The following is a 16,328-nucleotide window of genomic DNA, read 5'->3' on the forward strand; positions in this document are numbered from 1 at the left end:
TATGTTCTATGTAATCTATGTAATATCTAAGGAAGGATGTGCTGGCCTTGGAAAGGGTCCAGAGGAGGTTCACAAGAATGATCCCTGGAATGAAGAACTTGTCGGAGGAACGTTTGAGGACTCTGGGACTGTATTCGTTAGAGTTGAGAAGGATGAGAGGAGATCTTATTGAAACTTACAAGGTACTGCGAGGCCTGGATAGAGTGGACGTGGAGAGGATGTTTCCACCCGTAGGAAAAACTAGAACCAGAGGACACCATCTCAGACTAAAGGGATGATCCTTTAAAACAGAGATGACAAGGAATTTCTTCAGCCAGAGGGTGGTGAATCTGTGGAACTCTGCCGCAGAGGGCTGTGGAGGCCAAATCACTGAGTGTCTTTAAGACAGAGATAGGTTGTTGATTAATAAGGGGATCAGGGGTTATGGGGAGAAGGCAGGAGAATGAGGTTGAGAAAATATCAGCCATGATTGAATGGCGAAGCAGATTCATTGGGCCGAGTGGCCTAATTCTGCTCCTATGTCTTATTGTCATATGGTCTTATAATTCCAGGGCCTGCCAGTGATAAGTTGGCAGAGTGATCCAGTGCCAGAGGGTTCCAGTGACGGAACAATGCAGTGGCAGAGAGATCCAGTGCCAGCCAGTTGACTGCCAGTCGGTTCCAGTGACAGAGGGTTAGAGTGTCAGAGATATCCAGTGACTTAGATATCAGTGACAGAACTATCCAGTGACAGAGCTATCACGTTACAGAGATATCAGTGACAGAGGATTCCAGTGACAGTGACATCCAGTGACAGAGGTATCAGTGACAGATATTCTGTGTAGTGCGGCCCAATACCAATGTAACCCACTGGCAATGTGGCACAGAGAGTCAGAGTAAGAGTGATCGGGTGCCAGGGGTGGTCGCGTGACGGAGGGATCGCGTGCCAGGGGTTCCAGCCAGTGCCAGTGAGCTCGCGTGCCAGGGGTTCCAGCCAGTGCCAGTGTGCTCGCGTGCCGGGAGGTGGGAACTCCGGGGCGGCGGCTGGTCGGCCGTCTCCTCCTGTCGCCGGGAGTTGGGGCCCAGGCTATCGGTCGGCCACCCGCCGGGGACTGCGGTAACTCGGAGCCCGGGAGCCGGTGAGTCGCGGCGGGGCGGGGAGCCGGGAGGGAGACCCGGGGGCTTCACCCCCCCCCGCCCCCCGCCCCCAACCCTCTGCCCCGGACGTCCTGCCGCCCGCACCCGCCTAGGCCGCAGCCCCGGGGCTCGAGTCGCAGCGTCGCCGGGGCGGCCCCGGGAGCGGGAGGACCGGACCAGAAACCTCCCAGCAGCCCCACCCCCCCAAATCCCCACCAACCCCCCCCCCCCAAATACCCCCAAACCCCCCCCCCCAAATACCCCCAAACCCCCCCCCCAAATACCCCCAAACCCCCCCCCAAATACCCCCAAACCCCCCCCCCCAAATACCCCCAAACCCCCCCCCCAAATACCCCCAAACCCCCCCCCAAATACCCCCAAACCCCCCCCCCAAATACCCCCAAACCCCTCCCAAATACCCCCAAACCCCCCCCCCCAAATACCCCCAAACCCCCCCCCAAATACCCCCAAACCCCTCCCAAATACCCCCAAACCCCCCCCCCCAAATACCCCCAAACCCCCCACTCAGAGCCTCCAGTCTCAGCCCAACTCCACCGCCCCAACCCTTAAAAACACCCCCAAAATTCACCCTCAATCCTAACCTCCCCCTTCACTCCGAACACCCTCAAACTGCCCCCTCCCAAAACACAACCCCTAACCCCACACCCTCAAACTGCCCCCTCCCAAAACACAACCCCTAACCCCACACCCTTAAACTGCCCCCTCCCAAAACACAACCCCTACCCCCACACCCTCAAACTGCCCCCTCCCAAAACACAACCCCTAACCCCACACCCTCAAACTGCCCCCTCCCAAAACACAACTCCTAACCCCACACCCTCAAACTGCCCCCTCCCAAAACACAACCCCTACCCCCACACCCTCAAACTGCCCCCTCCCAAAACACAACCCCTAACCCCACACCCTCAAACTGCCCCCTCCCAAAACACAACTCCTAACCCCACACCCTCAAACTGCCCCCTCCCAAAACACAACCCCTACCCCCACACCCTCAAACTGCCCCCTCCCAAAACACAACCCCTAACCCCACACCCTCAAACTGCCCCCTCCCAAAACACAACCCCTACCCCCACACCCTCAAACTGCCCCCTCCCAAAACACAACCCCTAACCCCACACCCTCAAACTGCCCCCTCCCAAAACACAACCCCTAACCCCACACCCTCAAACTGCCCCCTCCCAAAACACAACCCCTACCCCCACACCCTCAAACTGCCCCCTCCCAAAACACAACCCCTAACCCCACACCCTCAAACTGCCCCTCCCAAAACACAACCCCTAACCCCACACCCTCAAACTGCCCCCTCCCAAAACACAACCCCTACCCCCACACCCTCAAACTGCCCCCTCCCAAAACACAACCCCTAACCCCACACCCTCAAACTGCCCCCTCACAAAACACAACCCTACCCCCACACCTTCAAACTGCCCCCTCCCAAAACACAACCCCTAACCCCACACCCTCAAACTGCCCCAATCCCAAAACAAAACCCCTACCCCCACACCCTCAAACTGCCCCAATCCCAAAACAACCCCTAACCCCACACCCTCAAACTGCCCCATCCCAAAACACAACCCCTAACCCCACACCCTCAAACTGCCCCCTCCCAAAACACAACCCCTAACCCCCACACCCTCAAACTGCCCCAATCCCAAAACACAACCCCTAACCCCAGACCCTCAAACTGCCCCCTCCCAAAACACAACCCCTAACCCCCACACCCTCAAACTGCCCCCTCCCAAAACACAGCCCCTACCCCCAGACCCTCAAACTGCCCCCTCCCAAAACACAACCCCTAACCCCACACCCTCAAACTGCCCCCTCCCAAAACACAACCCCTAACCCCACACCCTCAAACTGCCCCCTCCCAAAACAACCCCTAACCCCACACCCTCAAACTGCCCCATCCCAAAACAACCCCTAACCCCACACCCTCAAACTGCCCCATCCCAAAACACAACCCCTAACCCCACACTCTCAAACTGCCCCATCCCAAAACATTCCCAAAATAAACTCCCTATCCCCACACCCTCAAACTGCCCCATCCCAAACCACAACCCCAACCCCACACCGTCAAACTGCCCCATCCCAAAACACAGCCCCTAACCCCACACCGTCAAACTGCCCCAATCCCAAAACATTCCCAAAATAAACTCCCTAACCCCACACCCTCAAACTGCCCCAATCCCAAAACATCCCCAAAATAAACTCCCTGACCCCACACCCTCAAACTGCCCCAATCCCAAAACATCCCCAAAATAAACTCCCTACCCCCACACACTCAAACTGCCACAATCCCAAAATATTCCCAAAATAAACTCCCTAACCTCACACCCTCAAACTGCCCCATCCCAAAACACAACCCCTAACCCCACACCCTCAAACTGTCCCAATCCCAAGACATCCCCAAAATAAACTCCCTAACCCCACACCCTCAAACTGCCCCATCCCAAAACATAACCCCTAACCCCACACCCTCAAACTGCCCCATCCCAAAACACAACCCCTAACCCCACACCCTCAAACTGCCCCATCCCAAAACATCCCAAAAATACAACTCCCTAACCCCACACCCTCAAATCCAAAACATCCCAACATCCAACTCTTCAAAACATCCCCAAACTTCAACCCCACACTCTACAAAACATCCAGCCCTTACTCCACCCCTAACCACCCCCAAACATTGAACTCCGAGCACGGAACTCTGAACTACCTCAATCCCAAAATACCCCCAAAATCTAATCTTAAACCTCCTTTGTCAAAAACTCTAACCTCACACCCTCCAACTCCCCCAACTGTCTCCAGAATCCAACCCTCATCCTAACTCCATTGACTCCATCTATACCTCCCGCTGCCTGGGGAAAGCGGGCAGTATAATCAAAGATCCCTTCCACCCGGCTTACTCTTCCAACTTCTTCCATCGGGCAGGAGATACAGAAGTCTGAGAACACGCACGAACAGACTCAAAAACAGCTTCTTCCCCACTGTTACCAGACTCCTAAATGATCCTCTTATGGACTGACTTCATTAACACTACACCCTGTATGCTTCATCCAATGCCAGTGCTTATGTAGTTACATTGTATATGTTGTGTTGCCCTATTATGTATTTTCTTTTATTCCCTTTTCTTCTCATGTACTGAATGATCTGTTGAGCTGCTAGCAGAAAAATACTTTTCACTGTACCTAGGTACACGTGACAATAAACAAATCCAATCCAATCCAATCCAACCTGAAACCCCAAACTCCCACAACAGCCCCCTCCCCATCCCCACTCAAAAACTGCAGCCTCTATCTCCACACCCAATCGTAAAAGCGTAAAAACTTGGGTCACGAACCCCGCGATCGAGAAATCCAATCATCACCTCAGCCAAACTCCTACAAAAACTCCACTCCAAAAACTGTAACCCCACGGCCTAAATCCTGCCAATCTCAAAACATCCCCAAATCATAAACCCAATTCAAAACATCCCCAAAAATCCAACTATAATCTCAAACCCCACTCCCAAAACTCTAGTCCTGTCCTGAACCCCTAACACCACCCGAGCAGCCCAGAACTCAAGGTGACATGGTAGCACAGTGGTTAGCACTGTTGCTTCACAGCTCCAGGTCCCAGGTTCGAATCCCGGCTTGGGTCACTGTGTGCGGAGTCTGCACGTTCTTCCCGTGTCTGCGTGGATTTACTCTGGGTGCTCCGGTTTCTTCCCACAGTCCAAAGATGTGCAGGTTAGGTGGATTGGCCATGCTAAATTGCCAGTGTCCAAAAGGTTTAGGTGGTGTTACTGGGTTACAGAGATCGAGAGGAGGTGTGGGCTTAAATAGCTTGCTCTTTCCAAGGGCTGGTGCAGACTCGATGGGATGAATGGCCTCCTTCTGCCCTGTAAATTCTCTGATCTATGATAACCCAAATTTTCTACCAAACCCCCACCCAAACATTCCCAAATCCAATCCTAACCCAATTAACACTGTGGCTCCACAGCGCCAGGGTCCCAGGTTCCATTCCCCGCTGGATCACTGTCTGTGCGGAGTCTGTACGTTCTCCCCGTGTCTGCGTGGGTTTTCTCCGAGTGCTCCGGTTTCCTCCCACAAGTCCTGAAAGACGTGCTGTTCGGTAATTTGGACATTCTGAATTCTCCTTCTGTGTACCCAAACAGGCGCCGGACTGTGGTGACTAGGGGCTTTTCACAGTAACTTCATTGCAATGTTAATATAAGCCTACTTGTGACAATAAAGATTATTATTATTAAACCCCCTTCAAATCCCCAAACCCAAATTTTCTAGCCCGTCCCAAAAAAACAAATTCCAATCCTAATTTAACCCCCAGATTGCCGCCAATGGCCCATCCCTAACCATGACCCGTCAATTCCTCCACCACTTCCCCCAAACCTTTCATAACCCCCTCCACCAATTAGCTCTGAGTGTGCCCATTGAGCTGCCGTGTGCACTGAATCAGGCTACATCCCCTTCCTCTGGTTAGGTGGATGAGGGGGTGCAATGTTTCACCCAGGGATAAGGCTTTTCCTGTGCGGAGTGAGTTTACAGTGATGTTGGGCAAACAAGTGGATTGTGTACAGTTTTGGTCCCCTTCCTAAAAGAGGGACATAATTGCCTTGGAAACATTCAGAGAAGGTTCACTCAGCTGATTCCTGGAATGAAGGGGTTGTGTATGAGGAAAAGTTGCACAGGCCAGGTTGGCACTTTGAAGGATGAGTGACGATCTTATTGAAACATACGATATTCTGTGGGGGCTGGACAGGGTAGATGCTGAGAGGCTGTTTCCTCTCGTGGGGGTGGGGGGGGGGGGGGAGGGGTGGGGTGGATAGAATCTAGAAGTAGGGGGCACAGTTTAAAAATAAGGGGTTTTCCATTTAAGACGGAGCTGAGGAGGAATTTCTTCTCTCAGAGAGTCTCTTCCCCAGTGAGTAGTGGAAGTCAAGTCATTGAATATATTCAAGGCTGTGTTGGACAGGTTTTTAATTGACACAGATTATGGGGGCAGAAAGGAAGGTGGAGCTGAGTCCAAGATCAGATCTTATTGAATGGCGGATCAGGCTCAAGGGCCGAATGGACCACTCCTGCTCCACATAGGGAAGTCTTGCTGAAACTATGCAAGGCACCAATTAGACCACAGCTGGAATACTATGAACAGTTTTGATATCCTTATCTCCGGAAAGATATACTCGCATTGGAGGCAGTCAAGAGGAGGTTGATCTCGGGTATGGAGGGATTTTCTTATGAGGCGAGGTCATGTAGGTTGGGCCTGTACTCCGTGGAGTTTAGAAGAATGAGAGCCGGCCTTATTGAAACATATAGGATACTCAGGGGACTTGACAGGGTAGATGCTGAGAGGATGTTTCCCCTTGTGGGAGAGTCCATGACCAAAGGGCATAATCTCAAGAGTAAGGGATCGCCCATTTAAGACACAGATGTGGAGACATTTCTTCTCTCAGAGGGTAGTGAATCTGTGGAATTCTTTACTGCAGAGAGCTGTGGAGGCTGAGACAGACAGATTTTTAATTCGAGAAGCAATTGAGGGTTATGGGGGTAAGGCGGGAAAGTAGAGTTGAGGATTATATCAGATCAGTCATGATCTATTGAATGGCGGAGTATACTTGATGGGCCGAATGGCCTACCTCTGCTCCAAAACCTCATGTTCGTCTTATTTGTTATGTAGACACAGCTGGAAGATTCCGTCTGTGTTGGTGACAATATAAATATACTTGGTAAGTTGCAGGATGTTGACTGATGCAACTTTCCGTGTTATTGTTTCCTGCAGTTCATGCTGCCCAGTCATGGCGTCTGACGATGTGGTGAGGTTCCACTTCCCTAACCACGAGGTGACCATTCTGAAGAAGATGAACCAACTGCGGATGGACGAGCGTTTCTGCGACGTGACCATCGTGGCGGATCAGCTGCGGTTCCCCGGGCACCGGGTGGTGCTGGCGGCCTGCTCGCCTTTCCTGCGTGACCAGTTCCACATGAATCCCTCGCAGGAGGTGCAGGTCTTCCCCATGACTGGCGCCCAGATCGTGCTGCGGCTCCTGCTCTCCTGCTACACCGGCACGCTGGAGTTCCCCTTCAACGACATCCTGGACTACCTGACGGCGGCCAGCTGCCTCCAGATGGAGCACGTGGTGGAAAAGTGCCGGCAGTCGTTGTCGCCGTGCATCGGGCCTCGCGTGCCGCCAGCTGTGGGGGCCGAGGATCGGCCCTGCACGCCGCAGATCGCCACTTCCTCGGAGCGGGCGCCTGATGCAGAGAGGTTGGCATCTTGGGAGATTGGGGCGGCAGAGGAGAAGGGTCTGAGGAGGACGACGGCGGACGACGTGGTGAAGTTGGAGTCGGAGCAGCGGGAGGATTTTGGCGGGGCCGAGGACATCTGCATCCACAAGGTTGAATCGTTGGCTGACTGTATGGAAGGGTGCCCGGAGCCGGTGAGCAAAAGGCCGCCGACAGGTGGCGGAACGGAGCCCGCCAATGGCCTTGAACCCGACCCGGGCATCCACTCGACTGTGGGTGGTGGTGCGGGGGGCTTCTCCGACAGCAATGCCCCCTATGACATGTCAGAGGTGATGATCTCGGACGAGTTCCAGGAGGAGGACTACGAGAGCTCAGCCAGCGAGGATTGCCGCAGCAGCGGCTTCACCGGAACCTTCTACCGGCCAGGCGAGGAGCCACCGCCACCCCCCACATCCCTCTCTGGCCTAGGGCAGGGTGCCAAGGAGGGCGAGACGCCCCGGAGCCCAGGCCTCTGCTCCGAGTGCGGCGCCCCCTTTGAGCACCGCGAGCACCTGGCCGCCCACATGGTGGTCCACAAGCTCTACATGTGCCTGCTGTGCGGCAAGGTCTTCAAGAAGAACGCGCGGCTGGCCCAGCACATCAACGTGCACACCGGCTTCAAGCCGTACTGCTGCGCCATCTGCGGCCGCACCTTCACGCAGAAGCGCTCGCTCAAGGACCACATGAATGTGCACAATGGCGACTCGCCCCATTGCTGCAACTACTGCGACATGCGCTTCACCCACTACAGCACCCTGCGGGTCCATCTGCGTGACCAACACGGCAAGACCACCACCCGCAACATGGAGAACAAGCCCGCCGAAATCAGCCTGGTGGTGCCTTAGCAGTCGATTTTTCCTCCTGCACCCCCTTCTCCCCTCAATACCCCCACCGCCGATTCACCCTCCCCCTGGATCCCACCACCTCCCCACAAATGAAGCACCGTGTTTAGACAACTTTGCAGTAGAGCCACCAAACTAACTCCACAAAATTCCATCCCAGCCCATCTTTTCAATCAATAGACTGTCTCCCGAACTCGCCCTCTCTCCACATTCTCCTCTGTCTGTCTCGACCGTCTGGAGTTTTGAACCGATCGCCTGTCTTCTCACCATTTCCCAGTTTTTTTTGTATGTCCGCGTGACAGGAATCACCTCTTTGATGTAATCTATATTTTTATTCCAAAAAAAAAAATAATTTGTGATTTTAAAACAAAGCAGCAGAAATCTTGTTTTTTAACATTTCAGTTGCGCGGTTATTAAATGCCTGGCGGACGGTGGTGACTGCCCGCCCTCAGAGTGTGATTTATTTCCCCAAGGGCTTTTCACGTAGTCTCTTCTGTTCTTGGGGCAGGTAGTTGCTCCAAAATCTCACTCAAACACGCACACGCTTGACTGCTGAGTCATCTAGTTTGCACGAGAAGGGAAAGTGGTTTCCTGTTGTCTCCCTCGCAACTTTCACCTCCATTGTGGCTTGTAATCAATGTTAAAAGAACCACTGACTGCCCTTTGGAGGGAGGGGGAACAGGGTGCAGCCACATCTATCACAATACAAGTGCCCTCCGCCTGCTGGAATAGGAGGAGGTCATTCAACCCCTTGAGCCTATAGATCTGTGCGATTTTTACTCCATAATCCTGAGTACCTTTGGCTAACAAAAATCGATCAATCTCCGTTTCCAAATCAACAATTGATCCAGCGTCATTTGCCATTTGTGGAAGAGCGATCCAAACTTCCACCACCCCTTTGTGTGCACAAATCTTCACTATTTTTTTTGGACTGCTCCCTAGTTCCAGACGGGAGATTTAAAGGAGATTTGAGGGAAAGCTTTTTCACCCAGAGGGTGGTGGGAAAATGGAACTCGCTGCCTGAAAAGGCGGCAACCCTCACAACATTTAAGAAGCATTTAGATGAGCAGTTGAAATGCCACAGCATTTGCGGCTACGGGGCTGGATTAGAACCGATAGGTGCTTGAGGGCTGGCACAGATACGGTGAGCCACAGGGCCTCTTTACGTGCCATTACAAACTCTTCAGACTCCCCCAGCCAGCAGAAAGAGTTTCTTTCCACCCCCACCCTGCTCCTTTTCATATCTTGAATACCTAGCCGAAATCACCCTTCACCTTCTAAATTCCAGGGAATACAACCCTCGCTTGTAACTCAGCCTTCCAAGTCCAGATATATTCTGGTAAAGATATCTTGCCCTCCCTTCAAGGTAGTCATATCCTTCTTCTGGTGAGGTGCTCTGAACTGCTCAGTGTTCCAAGTGTGGATGATCCAGGGCTTTGTCCAGCTGAAGTGTGATCCCCCCCTCCCCCTGTGTTCTGTATGATACTCTCTATATAAAGGCCGCTCTATGTAGGATTTTTAGTGATCAGCTGTGAGAGTTTGTGACAGTTTAATCATGTGCGTACCTGCACTTCCAAGTTTCCTTGGACCTCCACTGCTTTTCACCCTTTAGCGGGGGGGGGGGGGAGTAAATGCTGACCTTGCCAGTGACTGCCACATCCCACGAGCGAATGAAAAAGAAAACAAAGTGTAGATATCTGACCAAGGCTCTGTACAAACTGAAATATCATTTCCTCCTCTTTGCATTCCTGCCCTCCAGCGATGCAGGCCATCCATTCGCCTCTTTTAGTTTGGGGATTTTTTTTTCATACCTACCCGGTGGTTTTGAATGATTTGCTTACTGGACCCCAGAATTGCCATCCCCTTTTCTCCGCGATTTCTCACTGCGTGGATTTTTCTTTGCCTTCAGAGGCAGGTGACCACATGATGAATTGCGCTGGACTTGTTTTGCCCACAGGTCATCCGCCTGCGATTCGAGTCGTCCCTTACCTCCATGTGCACGACTTGCTCTCCCTTCCAATTTTGCTGTCATCTGCACATCGCGATTTACAACAACGGGAGTGTTGTGTCCAAATTGGGCTCATCACACTTTTGAACAGATATGGAGCCTTTGGAGAGGGTGGAGAAAAGATTGATAAGGCTCGTTACAGGATGAGGACATCGCTGGCTAGGCCAGCATTTATTGCCCATCTCTGTTAATTCCAATGATAGTCTATGGTGAAGGAATAAATCTGAAACTTGTCTTTTTCCTTTGGTAATTTATTCTCAGACCAGCTCAGCATAGTAAATTCCTGCTTCCCCACCCCCAACTGTTCCAGCTGTGCCCATTTATCCCCTTTGAGGCTGAGTCAGTGATCATCACCTATCTTTCGCAATGTAATTGCCAAAGGATGCAATTGCTGATATATTGACCACCCCCAGTTGCCCTTGAGAAGGTGGTGGTGAGCTACCTTTTTGAACCACCGCTGTCCCATGTGTAGGTATAACCACAGTACTGTTCAGGAGGGGGTTCAGGATTTTGAGCCTGTGACAGTGAAGGAATGGCCAATATATTTCCAAGTCGAGTTGGTGGTGTTCCCAGATAACTGCTGCCCTTGTTATTCTCAATGGTAGTGGCCATGGGTTTGGAAGGTGCTGCCTAAGGCGTTGCAGTGAGTTCCTGCTACATCTTATAGATGGTACACACAGCTGCTGCTGTGCGTTGGTGGTGGAGCAACTGAATGCTTGTGGATGGGACACCAATCAAGTGGGGCTGCTTTATCCTGGATGGAGTTGGTTTTCTTGAGTGTTGGAGCTGCTCTCACCCAGGCAAGTGGGGAGCATTCCATCACTCTCCAAAGTTGTGCCTTGTAGATGGTGGACCGGCTTTGGCGAGTCGAGAGCTGAATTACTCTCCTCAGCATTCCTAGCCTCTGATCAGCTCTTTCCATAGAACCTCTATAGTGCAGAAGGAGGCCATTCGGCCCATCAATCTGAAGGAGCACCCCCCCCCTCGTATCCTCGTATCACCATGCATTGATCATGGCCACAATAGTTAAATGGCTCGTCCAGTTCAGAATCTGGTCAAATGAATGAAGATAGCGAAGCTGTTTTTTTTGGAGAAGAGAATGCTGAGAGATTTGATGAAGGTGTTTATAATCATGAGGCCTCTGGACAGAGCAGATAGGGTAAACGTCCCGTTGGTGAAAGGGTCAAGAAATAGGACACCAATTTTTTTTTGAGAGAAAAGGAAAAATGTCTTGGTGGGGGGCGGGGGTAATGTAGATTCAATCAGAGTGCTCAAAAGAAATGCATTAGTGTCCAACAAAAAGAATTGCAGTAAAAGGCAGGGGAATACCACGCTTGCAGAGGGTTGGCACAGTTATGGGCAGAATTGCCTCCCTCTGTGCTGTACCAGTTCTATGGTCCAACTCCCAACTCTTCATCCAAGTCTTGTCATATGGCAACGGGTTTGTGCCCCAGAACAGCTTCTGGGAAGACCATTTGCTACATCCTGTCAATCTGCCCGTTAATCTCACTCTATCTCCAATTCCATGTCCTATAATTTTCCAGGATGATCCTTGAGTAGGAAGATGTTGAATCCCCTCTGCAAGTCCACTTGGCCAACATACATAGGCATCAATTCCCTCACTATTGAAAGCAGTTCAGAGAAGGTTTACCAGACTAATATCTGGAATGGGTGGGTTGGCCTTTGAGGAAAGGGACAAGCTAGGCTCGTTTCTACTGGAGTTTAGAAGAGCAAGTGATGACTTGATTATAACCTTTAAGATCCTGTGGGGTATTGACTGGGTGGAAGTGGAGAGGATGTTTCCCCTTGTGGGAGAATCTAGAACTTGGGTCACTGTTTAAAAATAAAGGATCGCCCATTTAAAATGGAGATAATCTCTTGCTATGAGGCAATTTTTAAAAAAAAATGTAGAATCCAAATATTTTTAATGCAGATGTGGATGGATTCGTGGGGGGGGGGGGGGGGGGTGATAGGTTATCTGGGTTAGGCGGGATGCAGATTTGAAGTTGCTGTAAGATGAGCCACAATCTTATTAAATGACGGAGCAGGATCGAGGGGCTGAAAGGCTGACTACTGCTCCTTGTTTGTACCTACCTTATTACTGATCCCTCAAATTGAACTTGATTAGTCGGATATGACTTACCCTTAACCTGACCATTTCATATTCATTCAATACTGAAATCACTTCATAGAGAGAGATGCAATGAGTGGGAGGGACTGTGGTAACAGAAGAAAAGTTGTAAAAGAGAGATTGGAATGGAGGGGAAGGTTGTAATCATAGAATTCCTACATTGCAGGAGGAGGCCACTCGACCCATCGAATCTACACCAAAAGAGCATCCTACCTAGGCCCACTTCCCCGCCCTATCCCCGTAACCCCATAACGCCACCTAAACTGCGCGTCTTTCTACATTGAGGGGCAATTTAGCATGGACTATGCACCTAACCTGCATATCTTTGGGCGGAAACTGGAGCACCCGGAGGAAATCCACACAGACACTGGAGAACTTGCAAACCTGACACAGTCACCCAAGGCTGGAATAGAATCCGGGTTCCTGGCACTGTAATGGTGTAATAGAGGAAGAGGTTGTACTGTAAGGTGTTTGTGACATGAGGTTCACCATTGTAAGCCCAATATCATAGGACTGTAGTTCTGACACTAGTTAGCGCTCAAGAAGTCGGCAGTAATGAGTTGGAATTGTGAGTTCACAGTCGCATCTTTGCAGTTGGAGATTAATTCACTAAAAATCTGGAATGAAGGACTGGTCTCAGCAATGGCAGTGGTGACACCAGAATGTTGTAAAAATCCTTTTATTTTAGTAATATCCTTCAGGGAAGTGTTTCTGCCATTCTTACCCAGTCTGGTCTACGTGACTCCAGACCTATATGTGGGTTGACTCTTAACTGCCCCTCTGAAAGGGTCGAACCAGGCACTCGGTGCCACTTTCTCGGGGTGCTCAGGAATGGGCAATGAATGGCAGTGTTGCTAGTAATGCCTATTCCTGGAAATGAGCAAAAAAACATAATTGGCATCCATAGCTCGCCTTGTGCAATCAGTGTTTGGGAAATTATGCACTTTCCCGTAACTTGTTATTTTTTTTTACTTTGTGGACATAGGGTCCATGCACTGGAAGAGATTTGCCTCATTAATCAACAGATGTCAAACTGCATATTCTTAAACTAATCATTTTATGGGAAACCTGCAGAGAAATCCTCTGCAGGAGGGGGTATTATGTGGAAGGATAATGTATGAACTTTCCTTCAGTTCTGAAACACATCCACAACAAAGGGCACAACATCTCCAGGTTTGTTTCTGACTCCTTGTTTATCCTGCAGTTAATGAACAACCTAAAAGTTCAATAGCCCCTGTCCTCACAGTCAAGGATCAGTGTCACGTACCACCGAGAGAAGCCAGTGGGCACTTTTCTTCTCTCCGGAGTTCAGCAATGAAGCCTTTTGTGTTCTTCATCCTCTACCTTGCTTTCCTGATGGGTGTTCAAGGTAAGTGAGGCTTTGCATAAAATCTGGCCACGATTGGCAATTTGAGGGCCGCCTTTTCCTGAATCTGCGCCGCGCTGAAGGTGGCCAGCTATCTTTGGAATTGATTGGCCGTGGCCTTATTCAATCTTAACACTATCGCTATCCCTTAACAAGATTTTTGCATTGATCTCGCGCATTTTATGACCACAGGCAACCCTTTGGGAAGTGTTCTCTGTTTTTAAGAAATACATTTAGAGTACACAATTATTTCATTTTTCCAATTAAGCGACATTTTAGCGTGGCCAATCCACCTTACCTGCACATCTTTGGGTTGTGGGGGTGAGACCCACGCAGACACGGGAAGAATGTGCAAACTCCATACGGACAGTGACCCAGGGCTGGGATTCGAACCAGGTCCTCAGCACCGTAGGCAGCAGTGCTAACCACAGTGCCACGTGCTGCCCCGGAAAGTGTTCTCTGTTGTAAGGTAGTCAACATGTGCAGAGGAAGCAGAAAATAAGGTAAATGACCATGTCCACTGTTGAGGATTAAGTGTCAGGAAACTGAATAGCGCCATGAGATCTTTTAAGTCCACCTGAGAGGGTTTAATATCTCACCTGAAAGACAACACCTCTGACAGTGTAGCACTCCTCCATACCGCACTCCTAGTGTCAGCCTAGATTATGGCTCAAGTCTCTGGTGGGGGGGAGGGGGGGGGGGAGTTGAACTCAGGACCTTTTGACTTTGAGGCGACAGTGCTGTGCATTGAACTAAAGAGAACATGATAATAAGTCAGCTGAGAGAAGTCTGTTGCCGAAATCGTCAGAAGTTCCTTTGCCCAATGTCTGAGCTATTTCGAAGAAACTGGTCACATCAATATCTCCGTGCAAAAAAAGGGGCAATTTCAAAATTTCCTCCCCCTCAAATCCTTCTGTCCCCTCTCTCCTTCCTCTACACCCCCTCGCTCATTCTCTCGCTCTCTCCCTGTCCCCTACACCTCCCATTCAGTCTTTCACTCTGTACCCCCTTTCTCACCCTCACCTTCCCACTTGTCCCCAAACCTCTCACTATCTCCTCCCTCCCCTTCCTACCTCTTTCCCCATTCCTCACTCCCCCTCCTCTCACTCTCTTTCCTTATTTTCCCCCCCTCTCTCGTCTCACTTTATCCCCTCTGTACTCAGTGCTATTCCCTCTTTCCCTCCATCTCTCCCCCTCGGTCTCTCTCCCCCTCTCTTCTCCATTTTCCCCTTCTGCTCCCACTCCAACACTCCGCTCTCCTCCTCCTTCTAAGACCCCACTCGCCCCTCTCTTTTTCCCCCTCCATCCCACCATTCCCTTCCTCCCTCCCACCATTCTCTACCTCTTACCATTCTCTCCCTCCCTTCCTCCCACTATTCTCTCTCTTCCACCATTATCTCCCTCCCTTCCTCGCACCATTCTCTCCCTCCTACCATTCTCTCCCACCATTCTCTCCCTCCCTCCCACCATTCCCTCCCATCATTTTCTTCCTCCCTCCCACCCACCTACCATTCTCTCCCACCCATCCACCATTCTCCCTCCCTCATGATTCTCTCCCACCATCCTCTCCCTCCCTCTCACTCACCCACTATCCTCCCACCTGTGGTGATGTGCTGATGAATAGTATTGTCCATAGTTAGTAATGCAATCTCCAACCAGCTGGTGGCGTCAGACCTTGGTCGCGTGACATTGGACACTCGTCAGTTGGTGATAGGATGTACAACAGGACAGTCACATTTAAATAGCTCCGAAGGAATTCAAGTAACTTTACATATGTATATATATATATATATTTCTATTAGTTATCCTTCCACGTGTTTGACAAAAAATCATTGTGTTAATTGAACACATGTATGTTCTGTGTGTATCCTTATGAACGGTGGCACCACAGAACACAACATGGTACCAGGCGTGTTGAACACTTAAAGGTAACAGCAGAAAAGACTAAGTAAAACCGGCCGAAGAACGAAACAAAAGGAAGATTCTTCAACTGACCTGATGAACTACATCTAATTGCAACTCAACACAGTGAATGACGGTGAAGCTCGAGATAGAAGGTTTAAAGGAACCCCACCAGCTTCAAGCCTCAGGTAATGTAGACAAAAACTGGCGCGTCTTCAAACAGCAGTGTGGACTTTATGTCTTAGCCCTTGGCCTCCAGGCACAGCTTGATGAGAGGCACATTGCATTGCTGCTCACGGCAGCAGGTCCTCAAGCGATCGCTATCTACAATACCTTCACTTCTGATAGTGAAGAGGAAAGCAGGAGATACGATGAGATGATAAATCACTTCGATCGGCACTGCCCTCTGAAAAGGAACAAAACATTTCAAAGATACCTATTTTGTATGTGCACCAAAAAAGGCTAATGAATCGCTTGACAGTTTTGCGACAGGTTTGAGGTTGAAGGCCAATCTTGCAATTTTGATCATCTGCAGTCGTCACTTATCAGGGACCAAATAGTATTTGACAGGTCAAATAATGGGCTCCATGAAAGATTATTGCATGAAGACAACCTCACACTCAAAAAAGCCATCAAGATCTGCCAGGCGAGTGAGGTGGCTGCA

At 50.5% G+C, this 16,328-nt stretch overlaps 2 protein-coding genes across 5 annotated transcripts in view; both read left to right on the plus strand.

Annotated features, from left to right (window-relative positions):
- The first annotated feature begins 776 nt into the window (after positions 1 to 776).
- On the plus strand, positions 777 to 8,729 carry LOC140390393 (zinc finger and BTB domain-containing protein 26-like). 4 transcript variants are annotated; one of them, XM_072475531.1, is made up of 2 exons: positions 777 to 798; positions 6,913 to 8,729. In XM_072475531.1, exon 2 carries the CDS (start codon positions 6,929 to 6,931, stop codon positions 8,258 to 8,260), a length of 1,332 nt encoding a protein of 443 aa, XP_072331632.1. In that variant the 5' UTR covers positions 777 to 798; positions 6,913 to 6,928; the 3' UTR covers positions 8,261 to 8,729. The 4 variants fall into 4 exon arrangements, with proteins under 4 accessions (XP_072331632.1, XP_072331629.1, XP_072331630.1 ...); XM_072475528.1 differs by lacking the exon at positions 777 to 798 and adding an exon at positions 841 to 875; XM_072475529.1 differs by lacking the exon at positions 777 to 798 and adding an exon at positions 961 to 1,118.
- A 4,885-nt stretch (positions 8,730 to 13,614) lies between these two features.
- LOC140390394 (complement C2-like) overlaps positions 13,615 to 16,328 on the plus strand; it is a 154,258-nt gene continuing 151,544 nt past the window's right edge. The window contains exon 1 of the mRNA XM_072475532.1: positions 13,615 to 13,765. Within this exon, the coding sequence (XP_072331633.1) occupies positions 13,711 to 13,765 (55 nt within the window). The 5' untranslated portion in view covers positions 13,615 to 13,710. The remainder of the gene's footprint in view (positions 13,766 to 16,328) is intronic.

Source organism: Scyliorhinus torazame, chromosome 14, assembly GCF_047496885.1.
Source record: "Scyliorhinus torazame isolate Kashiwa2021f chromosome 14, sScyTor2.1, whole genome shotgun sequence".
NCBI lineage: Eukaryota > Metazoa > Chordata > Chondrichthyes > Carcharhiniformes > Scyliorhinidae > Scyliorhinus > Scyliorhinus torazame.